The following is a 21332-nucleotide window of genomic DNA, read 5'->3' as shown; positions in this document are numbered from 1 at the left end:
TCCAGACATTGGGCGCATTAGAAGTGTAGACGCGTGTTCATTACAAATGGCCAAAGTAAGTTTGCTTTTATGTATGTGGAATTTATTTACCAATCAAAATCACTTATAAAAAAAATGCAAGTGTGAACTCATTGCTATTTTCAAAATCTTTTCGAAGTAATAACATGTACATTACATTTTAATATTAGGATTATTTTTTAAATATAATACATATTTCTTCATTCGAGTTCATAAAGACCATAAGTGTATTCACTGAAAATAATGTGTCAAACTCTAAGGTTCACCATTGCAAGAGAATAACATTTGTTTTAAAAATCTTAAAAATTAGAAAAATATAGGTTTGTTGGATATAATTTTTGTCAAATATACGGTGATAACCATATCCGTACCTGTTAAAGTGATATCCCAAAAACTTTACTTGTAGGACTAATTTTCCTTTGTTATATAAATTCAATATTTAGCCTATTATTTATTTGTTTTTCTATCTCGGGTAAGTGACGTGTCGCTCTTGCGTCATCAAACGTCGTCGGTGTTGTGTGAACGTAAACAAACAGGATGAAACAGCGAAGCTCGCGCTGAAGTCTGGATTCCTACCGCTAATTTCTCATTGTTTGGTGAGAAAATAAGTTTATTTCTCCCTCTAAAACTAACGACACATGTTCATTAGTATATTATATTATCGTTAGGGATGTGTTTTCAGCTCGCTGAATCGCGAAGTTACTGCTACTCACTAGCAAAGATGAAATGTAGGAAAGCACGTCGGGTTTAAAACGAGCTTCGTTGGTGGATATATTATTACTATATCTGAAATAATGGCGTTTTAAATGAGCCCCTGAAGGGTTTTAAATTAGTTATAAAGCTGCCTTTCACTGCTGTGACAGGTGACATGTTTAATGGTAGCTTACTTATCGGTTGGACCTTGGACGTTATTACATAGCTTACTGCTAATTTAGCTCATACAGTTAATGATGTGTTAGGTTATGCGTTACTAACTTGTTTACCTGATTTTCTATCAAGGCGTACAATACTTATTTGCTGAATAGATGCCTTTGCTACAGACAGGTTGTATATGCTCAGTGTTTGACAGGATGTGGTTAAGAGACAGTTCCTGCTTTTCACTATAGTCAGCACTTTGACATAGCTTCAGTTAAACCCTTAATTGAGCTAAATAAAATGTATTTTCTCTTTAAAAGCCAGCAGGTTCAGAATCAAGTGAAGGCAAGGCAGGTACATTTTATTTATAAACAAGGTTTGAGTGCAGATCATTAGAAAGCTTTGATGCTAATTAATAATTAATCATAATTGTTCAAAGTCTTTAGTCAGGGGCCACATCTTGGATATTTTCTGTTATTCAAATAAAATTATAAATGATTGAGGGCTAGATAGTCCCAGAGGAAGAAAAATGTTTTTCATATCACGTTTAAACAAAACAAAATAGGGGGCGCCCTTAGCTCAGTTGGCAGGGCGTCCCCCCCATGGGCCTCGGCCAGCAGCGGATCCGGGTTCGATTCCAGCCCGCGGTCGTTCTCTGCATGTCACTCCCCTCTCTTCCCCATTTCAACTCTGTCTCTACACCATCAATAAAGCATATAAATGCCAATAAAAAAATATCTTCAAAAAACAAAATTGACTTTAATGTTTTTATTTTATGTGTGTTTAGGCTCTTGAGAACTGAATGAGGTGCAGCCTTTTCCCCTTGGCGTCTCATAACTTCTGCTGCTGCTGCTGCTGTCAGGATGGGCCAGCAGCTCTCGGGTCAGGCGGTCACCCGTCTGCCTGAGAAGCTGTTGAAACACGCCGGGCTGGTGCGGGACAGCGGCTACCTCACCTACGAGGAGTTTCTGGGAAGAGTGGCCGAACTTAACGACGTGTAAGTCACAGTCTGTTCCTGGACACACGCTGTAACTGTCTGATAGGAATAATAGAGGTTCAATCATACACACATACGGCCTCTCAAATAAAATGATACCTTGGAAGCTAAACTCTGCACAGCGATCCTCAGTAACATTCCACCATCTCTAGGATTTGACCCACATTACCCCCCCCCCAGGCATTCGGCCCGGCTCCTGCCCATTTTAATTTTAGCTCATAACCTCTCAGAGATATGAACTGTGAGGCAGGATAATATGGTATGTCAATCATCACCAGTTATGACAGAAGAAAACCTCAGTATAAATGCATGAATATTACACAGTATTGGGCGTTTTTGTTAGTTTGAAAATGCCGAAATCTGTAGTCATTTTTGTAGCACAATGTAGGTGGTGAAGCATTATTGACTCATTAAAGCCCAGTTCACAGCAGATTGTTCTGAGTGAGTGGATAGCACCTGAACTGTCATTTTTTTGAATAATTCCCAGCTAAATGTAGCAGTGTTTGAATACACATTTGGACATCAATTTGTGTGTGATTTTGCGTGTGCATTTGAATTTATTTGCCGGCCTCTGTACAATGCATAATGGTTCATTTATTATACCCTCTCTCTCTCTCGCTATCTCTCTTGTGCTGGGTCTCTCAGTACGGCCAAACTAGCCACTGGGCAGCAGAAGCACCTGCTGTTTGAAGTGCAGCCAGGCTCCGATGCCACAGCTCTGTGGAAGGTGGCTGTCAGGATCCTCTGTACCAAGGTGAGACCCAAAAACCCTCCGCTCACACATCACCAACTGGAGCTACTGCTTATAAACCATTTGATTTAGTCTTGGAGATATGAGAGAAAGATCAAGTCAAATCAAATCAGTTTTATTTGTATAGCCCAATATCACAAATAGACATTTGCCTCAGTGGGCTTTACATTCCATACAATATGACACCCTGCCCTTACACCCTTAGCTCGGCTGAGAAAAAACTCCCAGTAAAAAACCCTTTACCGGGATTTTAAAAAAATTGAGAAATCTCAGGGAGAGTCGACAGAGTAAGGGATACCTCTCCCAGGATGGACATACTGGGAAGAAAGAAAGACGCCGGTGGAGAAAATCAAGTCATACATTATGTTTACGATAAGGAGAAAGTCTCAGCAATATAATTGGGTGGGTCTCTTTCTTTATCATGTTTCCAACAGATTATCAGTTTAGAAAAAGAGACCTATCCCATGCAGATGTTGGCAAACAGAACATTGTCTGCACATGACCAAAGTCCTAAGTGTATCTTCTATCAAAAACAAGCAGGCCTTTCTCATACTTTCTACCTGTACATGGGCCTCGGGTATTTTTCTTCATTTAGCACAAAGGGAGAATTACGTTGTTGTGGGCAGATATAATGTGAAATCAGTCTGCAGGTGGATTTTTATGGGAACACATAAAAGCTTGTGAGCTTGTGCAGCACTAAGGGATATTCCCATGGCAGCTGAAACTGAAACCTAAACTTCAATTTAAACCCAGGTATTTCAGAACAATATATGAGAGTGACTGCATTTGCACCTACACAAGACAAGGTCACATTACATCATTGTGTCCTATGAGTCATGTGGTTTCCTTTGCCTCGCCCACAGATCAACAAGGAGAGCGGTGTGGTGGAAGCATCTCGCATCATGAACCTGTACCAGTTCATCCAGCTGTACCGTGACGTCACCAGCCAGGCGTCTGAGGTGATGACAGCAGAGGGCTCCACCGAGGGTCCCTCCGCCCAGCTGCCCTCCACCGACTCCTGCCAGGCCAGCATGTGGATGGGCAGGTCGGTCCACATGGCAAAGACCTCAATCCATCTCAAATTCTCATTTTTATTATACGTTATACACTGGTGCACATTTACATTTAGATGAAAGTAAAAGAGTAAGATGAATTAGAAAAGAACAAACTAGCAAGGCAAAGTAAAAACAAATACATTCACAGACATATCAAGAAACAGGAGAACTCCTCAAATAAAACTACATTTTTTTTTCAATCATGGCCTAAGTGACCACAAAAAAAGAATGTACACAGCACTGGTATCAGCATTAGAAAAGGGTTCTTCAGGGTCCCTCTGTTTAAACAATGGATTTACAACGTATTGGCTGTGGAATTACTGTCCATCCTCTTGGATGTTTTACTCTGGCCATCAGTCATTTAATTCCAAACTCAAATTTTCTGAATAAAAAAAATGGTGCCATTCCTTCTTGAAATAAAACCGTTGCCTGTTTCTGCTTGTGTGGATGCAGAGTGAAGCAGCTGACTGACGAGGAGGAGTGCTGTATCTGCATGGACGGAAAGGCCGACCTGATTCTACCCTGCGCACACAGCTTCTGCCAGAAATGCATCGATAAATGGTGAGAGGGGGAATCAAGTTTGAAATCATTTCAATAATGATTCTTTTGCCTTCGTAAATCAATCATGTAAAGTTACAACGATACGATGCTATATATAATGTATTGTCCCCTAATGGAAATGTGTCTTGAAATCAAACTCAAACAAACCAGTACAGCACCAGGTTTTGATTATGACACACCTCTTCTGTTTGTGCAGGAGTGGGCAGAGCCGAAACTGTCCCATATGTCGCCTGCAAGTGACGGCTGCCAACGACTCGTGGGTAATGTCTGATTTCCCCACAGAGGACGACATGGCGGGCTACATCCTGAACTTAGCTGATGAGGCGGGCCACCCACACAGGCCTTAAAAAGAATAACCAAGATCGCAACGCACCAAGTAGACTTTACACGTTGACACACACAATGTCACTGTTTCCTTTTTTTTTTAAACTATCAGCACAGCAGAAACCGGCAGGGTTACCTACTCCTTTAGTTATTAGCGATGGTTTCAAAAAAGTGAAACCTCGTCCCTTTTAAGAAATTCCAAGGACACTCTTTGTAACACAATTATTGTAGATGTGCTGCTTTATGGGATCTGTGTGTGTGATAATATGTTGTCTGGAGTGAAAATTCAGTATTTGTTATAATGCATTTTAATTTAACATTTCAACACACAGAAGAACCTAAAGTACAAATCTTACAGTAATATAAGAAAGCATAGGAGACGAAGCCCTGTCTTGGGATTAATCAGGCACTTTGTAAAAGTTGGAGTTGACTTTCATGTTTAATATGAATGTGACAGAAGATGAGACAAAGGAGGCCTTCGCATGCAGAGAGGGTTGATGAGCATGACTCATATACTCACAGCTGTAAAAAAAATGAATACATTAATTTGGTTTCTTGGGGAGAGTTAAAAGAGAGAAGCTGTTATGTCTGTTAATGTAGAGCATCAAGTGCAAATCTAATACAGACTTTCTGCCCAAGAGTAAAAAAGCAAAGATGTATTTTCCACCTGTAAAGCTGTTCTGCCGTCTGTGCAATGTTAACTCTGCATGTTTATATCCCACATGACATGCCTCATGAGCCGTGTGATGTGAACCTGTTATAAACTGACAGTGACTGATTTAGTCTTTTGGGTGTACAGGACTAACCCATTGTATATGATTTGAATGACTTGGCTTGCTGTGACGTCTTTCATCACTGTCGGAAATAACAACTGCCATCTATGCTGTTCTCATCTTTCTACTTGTATATAGCCTACATATTTTTTTAATTTAACATCATTTTAATATGGTTATTTTAATCAGATTGCTGTTGAAGTACTGTAGTTAACACTCATACCCCCCAAAACAACTAGACTCTTCTTTGCTCAGCTTTGTCATGCCTGTCCTCAAGGATAACTTTATTTGAATTTTTGATTTATTGAAAAATGTGTTCTTGTAGAATTTAAAATCACAAATTAAGTAATCATTTTCTGGCTTGGTTTCCAAATCACATAAATCACTGGTAGCACCTTTAGCAGACGTGTTTTTGATTTATGTGGACTGTGGATAAATTGTGAAAATATATATATATATAAACCTTCATTTTAGTTAGAATGATGAATTTCTATTTTACTGAAAGTAATGATATGAAATGCTAAGTTAGCGATTAGTTTTGTGACTTTCAGCAAGTTTGTCAGTTTTGCTCTTAATCATATTTTGGTAATATATTACAATCTTTTTTCCAAATATGAAATGGTAACTCCACAATTATTCAAGACTACCGTGATATACATTTTATAGATTATTAATTTTCCTGAACAGATATTTGATTCTTGTTCCTTTAACAGACCATACATATTTGAAAAAATGAATTGGACCAGAAGTAATTTTTGGTTGTCATCAATGCTGACAAATAGCACTTTAAAAACCCAACTGCACTACAACAAAAGACGACTGTATCTCTGTTTTAGAAAATGTTTATCTTGAGACCAGGCATGGAAACAACATGACCTTTTCTTCTCCAAATTTAAAAGGAGTTTGATCAGAGACTGAATTTGGTCTACAGTGTGGTCCATTGAAAACTTCTATTTACCGGTAATATTTGGAAAGAATATTATATTTGGTTTCCAATGTCAATTTTCACAATATATATATTGCCATGAAGCATCTGATCAACTGGTATGATTCACATTGTATGTACATTTGCTGAGTAGAAGGAGGTGGATTAAAAAAACAATGAATTGATCTTTACTGTATTATCCTTAATAAACTTTTTGCACTTTATGACTTGTGTTATGTTGGATTGAAAGAAGGTTGACAGTTATCATTACCTACTACATAGTTTAAAAATAAAAATTAGTAACTACTATATAGTTTTGCATTACCTACAACAAAGTTTTTTTTTTTTTTAGTAACTACTACATAGTTATGCATTACTATCTACCTACGACATAAGTCCAATAGTAGTTAGGAAAAACTGTGAAATCAAGACTAAAGATATCCATTTGTAAAAAGAAGTCTGAAACTGTTTTAAATAATGTTTAGACTCTCAGATTACCTTGTCCAAATAGGCCAATGTAGCTAGATGTTTAGCACGCAATTAAAACAATGATCTTGCTGTGACCTTAGGGGGGCTCCGTAGTGAATCTTGTGAGGTAATATATATAAAAGCCCAAATTAATTTCTCTAATTGATTTGTAGTCTCTAGGTTACATACGATAACATTAAAGAGTGTACTGTTGCATTATGTTTTAATATTTTGGATAATAAATATTTAAAAAAATATATATATTTAAAACCAGAGGGAGAAATAAAGTGAGCCAAACAAACTGAAGAGGGAAGGAGAGAAAATAGATGTGTGTTGGTCGAGCTTTGTTTATGGAGCAATTACAAGCTTATGGTGTCTGGACGTTGGGCGACACACACACACACACACACACACACACACACACACATATAAAAAGCCATATTTTCATTGTTTAATCTATTTATTTTTATTCCCTGCACATTCTTCCCCCTGCTTCTTTGTCCCGTATAAAGGTGACATATTTTACACTTCTTAAACCTCCTGCAGCCTAAGTCGCCACAGAAACACACTCGTCCTCTTTGGCTGACGTTAAATAACACATTAAATAATCACATAAATATACAACTAAAATTACCCACATCAACCCACTTTTAGTTTAAAAAATATACTTTTTTCCTATTTATATCTAAATCTAAAACTCTTTCCATGAAAACTAAAACAAATATATATCTATGTATAACTCTTGTTCTACAGCCGGTGTCTCAAGGTTTTGAGGGTCGGTTCATTTTCAATATATAACCAGTTTGAAATTGGACGTTTAATACTAACATTAATACTTTGGATGTTGCAGACTGAACTGCCCAAACAGAATAACCAGGGGGTGCTCTGCTACAATAGTTACAATGTTTTATTATAGTAGAGCGCTTTAACTCCATTAGTTTTGGTCAAAGTAATACAAGTTTTTAATTAGAAGTAGTGAATCCACCACTGAATTTTATTCCTTTCCCCAAAAATAAAAATATTGAAAGCGAATCAACCCCTTAGTTCAGTCAAATGTTGATCAAAAATACAATTTCCATCTGCAGCTTTATGATATTCTCTACCTGAGAATAACCTTTTAAATCGTTAGAAACAATCACTTGCGTCATTCAACATTAAAAATACACATTATTTGGTGCGACAGCAGATACAAACAGTCAGGTAAAGTCGTCATGACGTAAAAGCACATATATACTATTGGATTAAGTGGTTCTTCCCTTTAAATCTAAAATAAAACTACGACAAACTATTTTCTAACCCCCGAGAAAAACAAAATGAAAAATAAAAATACAGCAGGAAACCTACAGTGTCTATAATACTTAAATATCCCTCTCAAAAGTCATTTAAAAAGGCACATCCACTTTACAGCATTGAAAAGGCCAGTACAGTTTTGATCAAGCTGGCTCAAGTTATACATTTAAAAATAAACAATTTTTAACAAACAAACTTTTCAAAATGGAGTCTTGTTATGTTGTTAAAAATCCTATCAACACAATGTACCACACCTTGAGCGTGGGTACAAATACTTTACTTTAAAATGATATCCCTCTAGAGAAAAATGTGTTTGTATTTATGTGTCCTGATGTCTGCCTGTTAATCTTCAATCTTTGTTAAAGGTGGAGTATATGGTCTGGACTGAGGAAGCTTCAGTGAGATAACTTTGTAAAAACAGCATTAGGGCTTAAAAAAAACACAACAACAGAAAAATCAGCAGGCACTTTTGTACATTTAGCATAAGCAGCATCTAAATGAAAATACAGGCACAACTGGTAGAAATGTTGGCTTGATGTAGAGTTACTCAGCTGGTTTTTAATTGAGTTCGACAAACTGTAGAAGAGTTTAGAACTGATGAGTGAACTTGTCTCTTTGCTGAACATGGAAAGTGCAGTGCTCAGATGAAAAGTGTCAGTGGTCCTACTGTCTTTACAGTCCCAGTGGTTAGAATACACAGAGGGGAAAATGGCCGCTCTCCAGAATCAGCATCTCATCCCAGGTTTTTGTGTGTTGTCAGAGTTGTTGTTGAGAATATGAGCAGAAGAAAAGCCGGCAGTGACGGACAGACTGAAGTCCGTTAGGATCGTGCCTTTAGATTACCCAGAAGTCCTTGCGCTTGTTCCAAACCCGACGGTCTACTCACTGAAGCTGAAGTTTATGCTGCAGCCTTCTGCGTTTGGGGAGGAGGGGCCAGCACTGGACACAGCACTGGAAGGGATGCTGCCATCTTTAAAAAAAAGAAGGAAAAAAAGTCATATTTCAAATTTTTTCAAGATTTTTTTGGAATGGATCCACATGCAGGTCAACGTGTGTCACAATCGTCTGACCAAAATAAAAAATAAATATTTCCAATACTAAAAGTCCCTCTCTATCAAAGCAGCAGGCCTACATATTTGCATAAGCCAATAGAATGAGAGTAACACTCACGCCACAGAGGGGGGCGGCTTGGTGGGCGTAGAGACGTCTCCGAGCCCGAGGAGGAGAGCTGCTGCTGGGGGCTGTACAGAGATGTCTGGCTCTGGGAGTCAAACAGGCTGGACAGAGCTGAGGACAACACACAATACACAAGATGTTTTTAAATATTCTCCAGCAAGGCAAGCGGCGTATTGGTATAGAAATATTCATACACGGATGCAATTCAAAGCGCTTTACAGAGTAAAAACAAAAAGAGGTAATTGAAAGGGAAAGAAAAAGAGTAAAATTTTACTGCAATTAAAAGTGTGTAAGAATATAATTTTTTTTAAAACCTATTAAAGTAATACGATTAAAATTGAAAACAAATACAGATATAAAAAAGACAAGATAAAAAAAAGTTACATCAAGCAGGATCAACTTCTTAATGTCAAACACTGAAACACAGTGTACTGAATACAACCATGAGCAGTGTTTAGTATCGTAAGACGAGCCACAGCAGACAGAAACAGTTTTTTCAACCACTGCTCAATTTTGAAATTTGTATTATTTTGCTTCCATAACCCGTCTTTTTTCATACTAGTATACATAAAAAGGTCCAAAGTGTACATTAGGGAGTTTCTTTTACTATACTTTCTATGTTTGCGTCTGTGTTTACCTCCTAAACCATCTTTAATGGCCATTATCTCAACATTAGTTTTTAATACAGTCTCAACTCAACTTCTAAAAGCACTGACATCAACAAAACCTTTCCATAAACATTCTTAGCCCCATACTGAAAGTTATTACAGAAGGATTATTTTTTTTCATATGATGTTCATTTCTGACTTGTGTTCATAAAAACATGTTGAAAGCAGTGGAGAAATAAGCAAAACACAGACAGACTAGAAGGTATTTCATATTTATTGCAGTCCTACCTCTCATGGTTTTGGCGTGGGCCTCGCTGCTGTTCTTACACACGGTGTTGAGGAACTCGTCCACCTGCTTTAGTGACAGTGAGTTGTGCAGTGTCTCCAGTGGGTAGATAGAGGGCACCATGGAGCAGCCTTCAAAGCCTGCAGTACAGACATGGGAGACAGAAATGCAACACATCGAACCAATTCTAACATAACAAGGTAAAAGTAGGAGTTGTTGTGACACTGTATCTCTCTGTGCATGTTGGCTGTTCGCTCAATGCCATATTGACAGACAAGCGTGTGACCGTCGCAAGATTCTGCAGCCATTTCTATTTGTTAACTAGCCGAGTTTAGCACTATTATTATTAGTCTACTGGAAGATCGGAAATTAGCAGTAGTGTAGGCTAAGTGTTACCTTCAACAAGTGCCGGTAGAGTTTACTTACTGTCTGGACTTTCGACACACAAACTTACCAGCAACAATTAATGTGAACAAACAAATAAAAGACAATATGGCTGGTGTTAATTTCCTTTTTTGGTTATTATGGGATGTTCAGATCATTTGGAAAAGTGTAATTTATTGTGTATAAGAGGGTGTGGAACAATTCACTCTAAATCAAATCACATATAAGTATTTATTAACCTTGCAATGTTGACTAGAGATGGGTGGATGTACATTTAAAGTTTAGTAGTCAAGGCATACACAACATATATCTGACCTGTGGAAGAGTCCTTGAGTGAGACTGATTTGTGTTTGGATGAATTGTGTTGCACTTTATTTTCTAGTTTTGATAAATAATGTAACTGAAAGTGAATTGTCAACAGCCCCCTAAGCTTAGATGTAATAAAATAATTGTTGGTGTAGTGTTGTTCTGTAGATTACTGTGTGATTAAAGACAGTTTTGTGTTTTGGTCAATCTCTGGGGTCTGTAAATAAAAATAGGTTTTGCAAGGGCTAACAGAAATCTGCGTGGATACATATATTATATTAAAAAGTACATATTCGCCATTCAGAAAATTACGACAAAATACAATTGCGTACGTGCTGTGAAACACGACTGTGCCATGGCAAGCCGACTTTACAGGCTACAGACAAACTCAATATACAGCCACTACACTCCGTTGTCATTCAGTACAGCCTGACACGAGTACAGACTGGGGAATGGATGGAAGTTGAAACAGCCCTTTCAATTCATCCATGTCCCGGCGGAGAGCATGCTGCTCAGCCTAGCATTCCTAAATGGTTAATGTGCCATGAATACAGTTCTCTTTTCAAGGCTATTCACTAAAACAACACAAACATACTCTAATACATGAACACAAGTGAACTGCAGTAAGCACTAACTCTACAGTAAGCACTAACTCTACAGGAGCCTAAGTGTTTAAAGCTACGAGGGAGCGGGATATGAATCTCCCCTGTCGATAATTTTTTCACGTCCACATTTCTCATGGGATCATTGGTCTGCACAACAGAGGTCTAAATACTATGAACTTTAATGGGCATAAAGAAAGTTATAAATAATTTAAAAGGTTTTAAAACTCTGATCAACAATCAATATTTTTTTTTTCTGCTGTCAAATCTATTTAATCTGCAAAATGTGAATATCTGTAGACCTTTGGCTAGTGCTGCATTCATTTCTTTGTCGGACTAATCGGAAATGCGAGTTCTGGAATTGGAAAATGCGAAAGCTCAAGTTGAAACGACAACTGGGAAACTCAGGAACGATATTGGTGCCCGGACGGGGATATTTAAGGAGGGATATGTCTATAAAATCACCGGTAACTTTTGACGTATACAGTCATCTCTGCGGACTGCAGGAGAGTCATTTTGGTGACACAATGTGCTCCAGAACAACTTTACAAAATCAGCAGTTTTTGGAACAGGCCACCACATGATTAACTCATTACAATGAGGGATGAGACGCAAATCTTTTTGACAGACACTTAAGTGGCACACCTGGCCACTGCCCTGTCGTATCCTCCTGGTGCCAAAGAAAACTCTTCTCTGTCTTTTCTTAGAGCTCATTACATACAGACAAACGCCCACTTTCCAGGGCATTTCTCTTTACAAACTGCTCGGGATGGAGCATGCACACAATGCAGTTAGACAAGCCCAAAGCTCTTCCACTCAAAGAGTTTGTTCAGCTGCATGTAGAGCAATTAGTACTCCTGGTGCACAAACAGTTCCACATTTTGTGTAAAAAATGTAGTTTTCCCCCCTCTTACCGAAGCTTTTTCTAGTTCCAGAAATGGCACAATAGCTGTCAAGACAGACTCCAGGACTTAAAGACACAGTGAAATCAAATACACATCTCCAAATTAAAATCATGTGCCTTTGAACCGATAGACTCAGGCTAAAGAGCATTACAGGCTACTTTTGATTTGCTGTTCCAGGCCATATGTTTAAAAGGGAACCAGAAAAATTTATTTAATTTATTCATTATAAGCCGATCCCATCGTCCTCCATCTTACAATAAGTGGTGTTGAAGGTGTGGGTGGAGGTCAACAGCGCTTTAACCCATTGATGACGGCTGCTGCGCGATGCCACATTGGCTCTACTGCCTGATGCTGCGTCGCGCAGCATTATTACTTTATCTAATTTTCATGGCATTCCCAGCATAGAATGCACTGTCATTGGTTCAAATACACATGAGGTGGGTTTTGTTGATTTTTTTAAGACCACGTGACCACCCAAAAGTTGTGTGGTTTGCCGAAAATCATGTCAATCAAAAAAATAAAAAATAAAAAAATAAAAATAAATAATAATAAAAATACGCCAGCTATGTCGGCGACAGAACAGTCAGTGGCGTTTGGTGCGCAGAATCAAGGTCTACTATAGACTACTGACGAAAATCACACAACACATTGCATCTATTTATTAACAATATTTAATAATTTTCTAATTCATCTAATTTTGACGATTTTTTGAAATATTTGTTGGTTTGTAAGCGCTAAGGGAGCATGTTTAAATTAAACCTGTGAACCTTAACTTTTAAATGTATTTTATTTCATGTTTCTATGTGCTACACAGGCTTAGATATTAAGGTTTTGGTAGAATTGACAATTCATACTATTTTTTCAGAAAACCCTCAGGCATTAAGGACATGCATCCTAGATTGCCATAGTCATCAATGGGTTAAGGCTGAATCCAAATGTCCTTGCCCTAAGAACTTGCAGAAGTCCTGGGAACGTGCACACAATGTCCACTAGTCGGCAAGATCATTGAAGTCCAAGCATTTGGATTCAGCCACATGTCTGCTAAACCACAACCACTGCAGAGTGACCATCAAGCTGATCAAATCCTTCTCTTAACTTTGCTCAGAAATACGTCACATGACCGAAGATAACTGCATTTCACTGTGAGTTTAAGCATGCAGTGGTGCATCCTCCAGCAGACATGCAAAACAACATGACAAAATAAGACTACATCTAGAGTCAGGCATGAAATGGAGCAGATGTATCAAAAAAGAAATACTACAAACGATGGATGCACAGGCGGAAAACCAGACTGAAAAAAGGGAAGCGTTGAACTAAGGTAGATGCAAAGCTCGGCTGGCGGCAGCATCACCGTCCCACTTGCCCCAGCCATGGCCTAACTAAACAGGGCTAGAGAGGGGAGGCAACAGAAAGGTCTACGGGGGGGTTTGAAGGGTCTACTGCGGCTGACCGTGGAGGGTTTGAGGGAGCTCCCGGCCAGACATCAGCCAGCTCTTGAGGCGGCGGAGGTGGTAGGGACAGTGGCGCAGGTGGTGGGCCATGGCCCCGTCCAGGGCCAGAGGGGCAAACCCTGGCAGGAGGCTCTCCGCGGGACGCCCCCCCGGCAGCTGGACTACTGGGGGCTGCTCTGACGGCTCTGAGGGGCAAACGACAGGCACAGCAGGGAGAGAAAGGAGAGAGAGTACAGTGGGAGGCAAGACTAGCAAAGAGGAGGACGAGTGATAGGGGCTGCAATAGTAGTGAGGCTACAGGACGGTGGATTGTGTTTGTAGAGCGGGCGTCATCATATAAAGAAGCACATTTAGTTTCAAACTCTGACTTCATTTGATCAACACAGGTGTTGACCACACCATACACAAACAACCGTACAATCCTATCTTCAAACATGACAAAATCTGAGGTAAGATAAGGCAGCAGTAGAACTTAAGACTTTAATACCAGAAAACACAAGCCAAATCCACCCACATACTCAAACAGGCCACTACAATCCCAACTGGAGTGAAAACTCATCACTGCAGCGCAGAGTGGTTTGTCCAAACAGTTGTTGACATCATATCAGATTTCAGAGGATCTTGGTTCCTGCACGATATGTCTAACTTACAAACAGCACTCATCAGACTGTCAACACATGCTGGTCTATTTCAGAGCAATTTATCTAAATCCTAAAGACCATTAAGTCATATACAAATAACCTTTCAGGACTTCAGTTTTTACAACATACAGTTACATTTCATTTTCCCCATTCTCAGTCTGTGTGAGCGGGCAGAGCTGCCATCAATGAATGATGCAACCCCATGCAAAGCATTGGTTCAAAACATCCTCTTATTTTCAAGTAAGTACCAGAATTGCATTGTACAGCAGCTTTAAAAAATACAAGATATCTTTCCAGGACAGTAAGACTTTGCATCCATACAGTGAGCTACAGACTGAATTAAAGACAACATAACAATATTTCACATACTGACTCATTATCATCCACAGCTTGGCCTCCCTTGAGTGTTACCGTGTCAACCAACAGGTAAAGCAAACACTAAACGCTATCAAATGGGATTTCAATGAACTGGAAGAAAACAGGATTTTTTCCCCATTATTGATCCGTCAGCGGATTATTTTTTATATTTATATTTTATTTATTTTTAAAAGTAAAACATTTGGTCAATAAAATATTAGATAATGGTAAAAAAAAAATAGTAAGGTTCTAGTCAAATGTCTTTTTTTTTTCCAAACCTACAGTCTAAATCCCACAGATATACATTTACAATATATTCACACACAGCATACGTGTGTGTTTATATTGTGTATATATACACAATATACAGTACCGGTATACGTATATAGCTTAAGAAATTAGTGAAATTATTCATTGATCATTAGAATATTGACTGCATGAGCTTCTCATTACAAGAGAGATGCTTATGAAGTTAGGTTAATTTATTCAAGAACGGAAATAGAATTCTATTGTCCAAATGGATGAATAAATTGTTTAGAACTTTCCGTTTAGGTTAAAGGTTCAGTAGAACAAATGTGTGAAGACAGGCTCACAAAACCACACATGGTACGTCTCACTTGCCGCTTATTCACATGATGGAAACAACAGAACTTAAGAAATTGCTTTCTGACCGCATTCATCAGTGACACTGCATGGGCGTTGTCAGTAAAACACTGTATCGTCCAAAATATGAGATCAACGGAATAACTGATTTATAAATCATCAAAAAGTGCAGGGTGAGGATAAGTTATGATGTATGCACTCACTGATCATCTACACATGGACATATATAGCGAAACAATAATCAAAATGAATATATAGATATATTCCACATGAGACACACACATCCATCCTGTGAAAAAGAGGCAAATTAAAAACAGGTGCAGGCAGAGCGGGTGGTGTTAAAGAGGTGAGGGTCGAAAAACAACACAAGGTGTAGTGATGTGAAAAAGAAACTCTTTCATTTTAAAAAGAAATAAATAATTATTTCAAATCTCGGAGACGTTTTATTGTAATTACGCAGTCAAACGTCAAACCCCCCCCAAAAAAAAAACCCCAAAAGAGGTCATGCAAGAAAAAAAACTGGAGGAGTGGTTTGAAAAATAAAACTTGAATGAAAGCAGACATACCATTAGTCGGATGCCTGGCAAACGACACAGAAAATCTCTTTACTGCCGGCATAGAGAACAGCTCTGAGGAGATAAGAAAGGTAACTGGTATTACTGGGACTGCTTGTGTCTGCCTGTTTTTGTGTTTGTTTTTACAATGAAAGAAAAAAGAAAGATGGATGAACAGAAAGAGAGAGAGAGAGAGAGAGAGAGAGAGAGAGAGAGAGAGGGATTGAGTCTGCCTTTTAGATTTCATCAATATCCGTCTTGCCGACCAACATGCGTGGAGAGGAGGTTCGTGTCTGAGTATAGAGAGATGGAGACAGGCTGTCGGAGAATGGAAAGGGTTGGTGAGTGGATGGAGAGAATAATGGAACTGAACAGTAGACATGCAGGAGGAGTGACGCTGGACTTGTGATATAAAAGGCTTTTCACTATAGGGCAGGAAACAAACTGTGATACCAGCTTTTTTATTCTCTTTCTGACTTTGGCAATTTGCTCACTTTTGAATAGGAGAATAAAAATATTTAAAAAAGATTTACATTTAAAGCTATAGTGCGTAACCGTTTGCTAAAATGTGCTATAACTTCCCTGGAGACTGCAAAGTGATCATTCTCTGTACATTCATCACCACAAGCATCCCCTTTCACATAGAAGCAACCATGTGATCTATCCCTCATATAAAAATATTGATTATAGTAGATGCTCAAAAAGGTACAGTGTGTAATAAACTTGTATTTTGGCCGGCATCTAGCGGTGAAAAATCTAGATAGTAACGCTCCGTGTCTTCCCCCTCCTGTATTTAGTTATTTATTCTATAGAACTACTTTATCTAACAGGTGCATTTCGGCGTACATCCACTGTATATAAAAACGCGCAAGGCAGTCAAGTTTGACCGTTCTGTGCTACTGTAGAAACATGGTGGAGCGACATGGCAGGGTGCCCTGTTCCTATGTAGATATACTTTTATTTTCAAGCATACCTATGAACATTATATTCCATTTCCACCTTTGCTGTTAGAAAAAAGGCCAATCGATTGTACACACTGCACCTTTAAACTATTGGATAAATGGTTGAAACGACCAGCTTCTGCCTCTTAATGTGGTTATAGTAGCAATGCAAATTCAAGGAAAGTGATTTGGAAAATGACGGAGAGGGTGTTGATGAAGGGGTGTTTGAAACAAACTGATAGGACTGTGTAGGAGACAATAAACCTTGAGAACCTGAAGCCGCCCTGAACAGCAACGACCTCATTGAAAGTGTCACCTGCCTCTCGGAGAGAATAACATGATTTAACAGAACAGAGATGAAGGAAATAATCTGTTTGCAGTGAGCGAGAGTGACGCCCGGTGGATACACTGACCAGCCCCTGTCTTTAAAAACTAGAGAAACCCCCCCCCCCAAAAAAAAAATACTCCCTCCATATGCATATACATAATCTAGTGGCACAATTATCTACTGCTGCTGACTTAACCTGAAAATGTGTCTTATTCACCAACTTGTGTAACACACATCATTACATTTGTAAACCACTGACTGACAGCTAAGACTAATGCACATGGCCTTGCAGTCGTCCCAATAGCCTACCGCCGTCACAATAAGAAGTGTACGTCTTTAAAATAACATGGATATACATGTCATTTTGAGAAACATTAAGAGTTGAATAGCCTATATAATATTTCTGATGAAAACAAGGATGGATTGCACCAGACTGATATAACATAGCAACCTATGATAGCAACACAACAATCCAGAGGGCGGCAGTATTGCATCTAAAACTGTTTTCCAAATCACCATTAAACAACATTAACATTTTTGCAGTTTTGGTTCATTTTAACTGCTAAAAGGACCCTAGTGGTTGCTGTGAAAACAACTCGTTCGTACTCACCATTACCAACATGAGAAAAAAAAAGTTTGGAGCAGGGAGAATGTGACTCAAAAAGTAGATTATTGGGTTTTGAACGTTTTTTTTCTGTTCCAAATAACAGGCTGAGTTTCTTAAAATAAGGATTACCGTAAAATGTGATTAATAAAGAACTTTCCAGACACGCAACCTACTTTACTGGATTATGAAATTAAAATTCCCTTGGGGAGCGGATAATATGGTGCGAACTGCAAAACAACATGCACAGAGAGAGACGGAGAGAGAGACAGAGAACATTTAAACAAATTCGAACCCAAGCACAACAGCAGTGAGATCGGTGAGTGAGACATGCTGATCTGGAAGAGACATTGATCACTGAGGTTGCATACACAGCAGCTAATCACTCTTCTGTCAAATCAGTGCCATTATTACCATGCACACAGTGAAACAAATCACTCAAGAAATAATGATGCAACAGGTTGAAATTGCTGGTTTTGTTTTGGGAAAGGGAATAGATGTAAAGGATCTCTTGATTTATAAAAAAAAAAACTGAAGACAAATAATAAAAAATTACAAAAAGTAACGTCCCAAAAATCAAAAGTATCTGAAGCTTGAGGGAAAAAGGGAATATTTTCTAAAGCCAGAGGGAAAGTTTGGAGACATTCCCAAAGGCATAGAGATGAAAGGACCCGCCCTTGTGGAAGTAGGACGGGCAGTGGAGTGAGAAAACGTACCAAACATGCCAATTGCGCAGGGCAGACTGCCGGGGGACAGGGGAGGCTTTCTGTGGAGGTGGTGGTGCGTGCGTACGTAGTCCCGCAGGTTGGGGGCGCTACAGGACACCCCCAGGGCCGAGGCACTGAAGAGGCCAGAGCACAGCGAGCCTGTGAGGAGGAGGAGGAGCCGTGCGGGGGAGGATTAGTATTAAAACACACACCATGCCAATAATTATGACAAAACACTTTTAATGTGGGTCATTTTTGGCATGTGTAAGTAAACATTGCAAATAATGTACACACTGTGTGAAAACCCTGTAACTAGTGTTCAGTTCAGGTAAAACATAGTTTTTCATAATAAATAAATCCTAATTGTTTCAAGCACGATCTGAAAACAAAGCTGCTATTTGTTTATGGGAATGATAATGTAAGATAGCTACAAGGTTTTCACAACAGTGACCACAACCTATCAAACCAGTGCACATGTGTAGACCAGGTCAAGAGTGGGTGCACAAGTGCATATCAGAATGTGTGTGTTTTGTATGCAAAAACAACAGAGGCATAAGGCCGGTCGCGGGGTGGAGATGGGATTATGTCGGACCCCTGTCGGACCTCTGAAGTTATAGGTTAGAACTAACAAAACAGCCTCAATCTCATATACTTGTCCTGCTTTTTATTCTAATGGAAACGATGTGGTGAATACTTCGCACATCAGTTTCTTGAGAGAGGTACGTAGGAGATGGAAGAGAAAATCCATAAAAGAAAGTAGACCTCTGCACACTATAACTAACTTCAGTCTAGAGATGTTTATATTTATTTTTCATATGGTTTCGACTTTACAAAATTACTATTACTATATGCATTGAACCGTCAGACAATATATCTTTTGAATTGCAGAGAAAAACTAAAAAATTATTCAAAAGGCAGTGAGTGTCTGGTCCTCCTGTCTTTGTTCTATAAACAGTGTGACGGTATGTAAAGCAGCTCACTGGCAGAGGTGACCTGTGCAGCCACTGGTGTGTTTGGTGTTTGTGATATACAGGGACGTATCACTCAGCAACCTCACACGTTCCAAACATAACTAAACATAACATATGGCTATGGGCTTGGCTAATGGGCTTTTTACAGGGCTGCTTTGATGTCTTGAACACACTGCTACTTTTAAGACAGGTGATAATAATTTGAACGGGTCTAGTGTATGTTATGTTGAAATTGACTTTGGATTGGAACTGCACAGCTGTAAGTTGGTGTGACACTGTTTCACAGCAGTTTTAAAAACGTGACAGAAATTGTTTCCACAAATGAAACTCCACCCCCCCGTTCTAACACACTTGGTGGTTTTGTGGTTTGATCCACACGGATTGATTTAGACGACGGGCTGAGTCTCATGCTTGTGTGAGTTTCACTGTGTTAATAGGTCGATGGAGGTTACATGGAAACTGTGCACACAGCAAAACAAAAGTCCTTATATGGGATCTTTCATATTGAGGTTAAATCAGTTTGAGGAACTTGAAATGACCTCGGATACAACAGCTGATTTGGAACACTGTCCTCACTTCTACGGTCTAAAACTGAAATTTGTTCTCACAAAAATAGTTGTACAAGTACACACACAGACAAAACACACACCAGAAATGAGGTGCCCACCTAAGCCAATGGTTGGTTTGATCTCAGGAGACTGGCGCGAACATGAGGGGAAGAGTCGGTGGGACGTGGATCCTTTGGAGGCCTGGGACGGGGAGGTCTCCGAGAGGACCTGTGTGTTGCCATGGACACAAGGGGGTTAAGACTGAAAGGGCTGATACAGTAAACCAGGGACCTCATCTGTCCCTTTCATTATCAATTACACCACAACACCTTTGGTTCAAAGGTTGATTTTTGGTTCAGTGATTTTGGAGAAGGCTTGACTTCAAAATCATTGAATATCTCTTCACGATCAGTCTGTACAGTGTGTTCTGAAAAAATAAATAAAGTGTCAATACACAGCCCATTCTCTAGAATTGCTGCTATGTGGAAGAATAAAAATAAAGAAATCCTTCTGAAACAGAGAGTGTGTGTGTGTGTGTGTGTGTGTGTGTGTGTGTGTGTGTTACCTCCATGGAGCCAGTCTTGTTGCGGTTGCGGATCATGGGGGACCTTCTGCATTGCTGGATGTTGATTGGTTCAGAGAGAAGCAGCGCCTGGTCCGGCTGGTCCTGGGACAGGTCCTCCAGACTGCCCTGATTGGTCTTCTTGTCTTGGTTCTGATTGGTCAGGAAATGAGAATGGAACGATTAACATTTCTTATTCCATGGTCTCGGTGATTACTCTATTCTGATTGTCTGGAGTCCATTCCATAGGTGTCCATTAACTTTTGATATACAGAAAGAACTATGGAACTTCTATGGATATCCTTGTTCAATAAATCAACTGCACAGCAAGATCAAGCTGACGCAGCCTGCCCATGACAAACTGAATCAAACATGATCTTCACTTGTGTAATGAAACAACAAATATTTCTTTGTAAAGATAGTTATCTTCACATAAGACTAGCAGAAAATAATGAAAGCTATAGATGGATTTGTTCCTATACCACCAAAAGGGAATTTTCAAGAATATAATTTCTCCCTAATATGCATTATGTAAATAAGACTTTTTAGAATGTCACACAATACTTTATTTACTAGAGAAACACGTGTGTCAAGTGTTTGAGTGACTGAGTGACTGCTTCTTCAAACAGACAAAAGGACGCCACCACAACAGAGTGGCCTACATACCAGTGTGACAGGACATAAAAAAGATTTTATTACAGTACATGCAACACGCATTGTGCACATGACATCGGCTTGACATTGTCAAAAACGAATGCTAATAAAATTAAATAAAATAAAC

General features: G+C 39.1%; 2 protein-coding genes across 2 annotated transcripts in view; one reads left to right on the top strand and one right to left on the bottom strand.

The window, feature by feature from the left end:
- The first annotated feature begins 534 nt into the window (after positions 1-534).
- On the top strand, positions 535-6432 carry rnf141 (ring finger protein 141). Its single transcript, XM_080027919.1, has 6 exons — positions 535-614; positions 1661-1870; positions 2516-2624; positions 3485-3666; positions 4130-4237; positions 4434-6432. The coding sequence occupies exons 2-6, from the start codon at positions 1737-1739 to the stop codon at positions 4582-4584; spliced, it is 684 nt and encodes a 227-aa protein (XP_079884045.1). The 5' UTR covers positions 535-614; positions 1661-1736; the 3' UTR covers positions 4585-6432.
- An 823-nt stretch (positions 6433-7255) lies between these two features.
- Positions 7256-21332, bottom strand: part of LOC307250430 (inositol hexakisphosphate and diphosphoinositol-pentakisphosphate kinase 1-like) — a 35719-nt gene continuing 21642 nt past the window's right edge. Inside the window, exons 22-27 of the mRNA XM_080027507.1 lie at positions 20555-20704; positions 20109-20217; positions 18480-18629; positions 10090-10227; positions 9188-9304; positions 7256-8987 (exon numbers count right to left, since the gene is read on the bottom strand). Of these exons, the coding sequence (XP_079883633.1) occupies positions 8896-8987; positions 9188-9304; positions 10090-10227; positions 18480-18629; positions 20109-20217; positions 20555-20704 (756 nt within the window). The 3' untranslated portion in view covers positions 7256-8895. The remainder of the gene's footprint in view (positions 8988-9187; positions 9305-10089; positions 10228-18479; positions 18630-20108; positions 20218-20554; positions 20705-21332) is intronic.

The sequence above is a fragment of the Ammodytes marinus genome (genome assembly GCF_949987685.1).
Source record: "Ammodytes marinus genome assembly, chromosome: 5".
NCBI lineage: Eukaryota > Metazoa > Chordata > Actinopteri > Uranoscopiformes > Ammodytidae > Ammodytes > Ammodytes marinus.
This window is presented reverse-complemented; position numbering and strand designations above follow the sequence as displayed.

What these genes read in the sequence shown, in the direction of transcription:
- rnf141 (XM_080027919.1), top strand. Translation starts at nt 1,737, where the DNA reads ATGGGCCAGCAGCTCTCGGGTCAGGCGGTCACCCGTCTGCCTGAGAAG. An exon ending in GTGGCCGAACTTAACGACGT is followed by an intron (nt 1,871 to 2,515) that starts GTAAGTCACAGT and finishes TGGGTCTCTCAG; the next exon opens with TACGGCCAAACTAGCCACTG. An exon ending in TCAGGATCCTCTGTACCAAG is followed by an intron (nt 2,625 to 3,484) that starts GTGAGACCCAAA and finishes CCTCGCCCACAG; the next exon opens with ATCAACAAGGAGAGCGGTGT.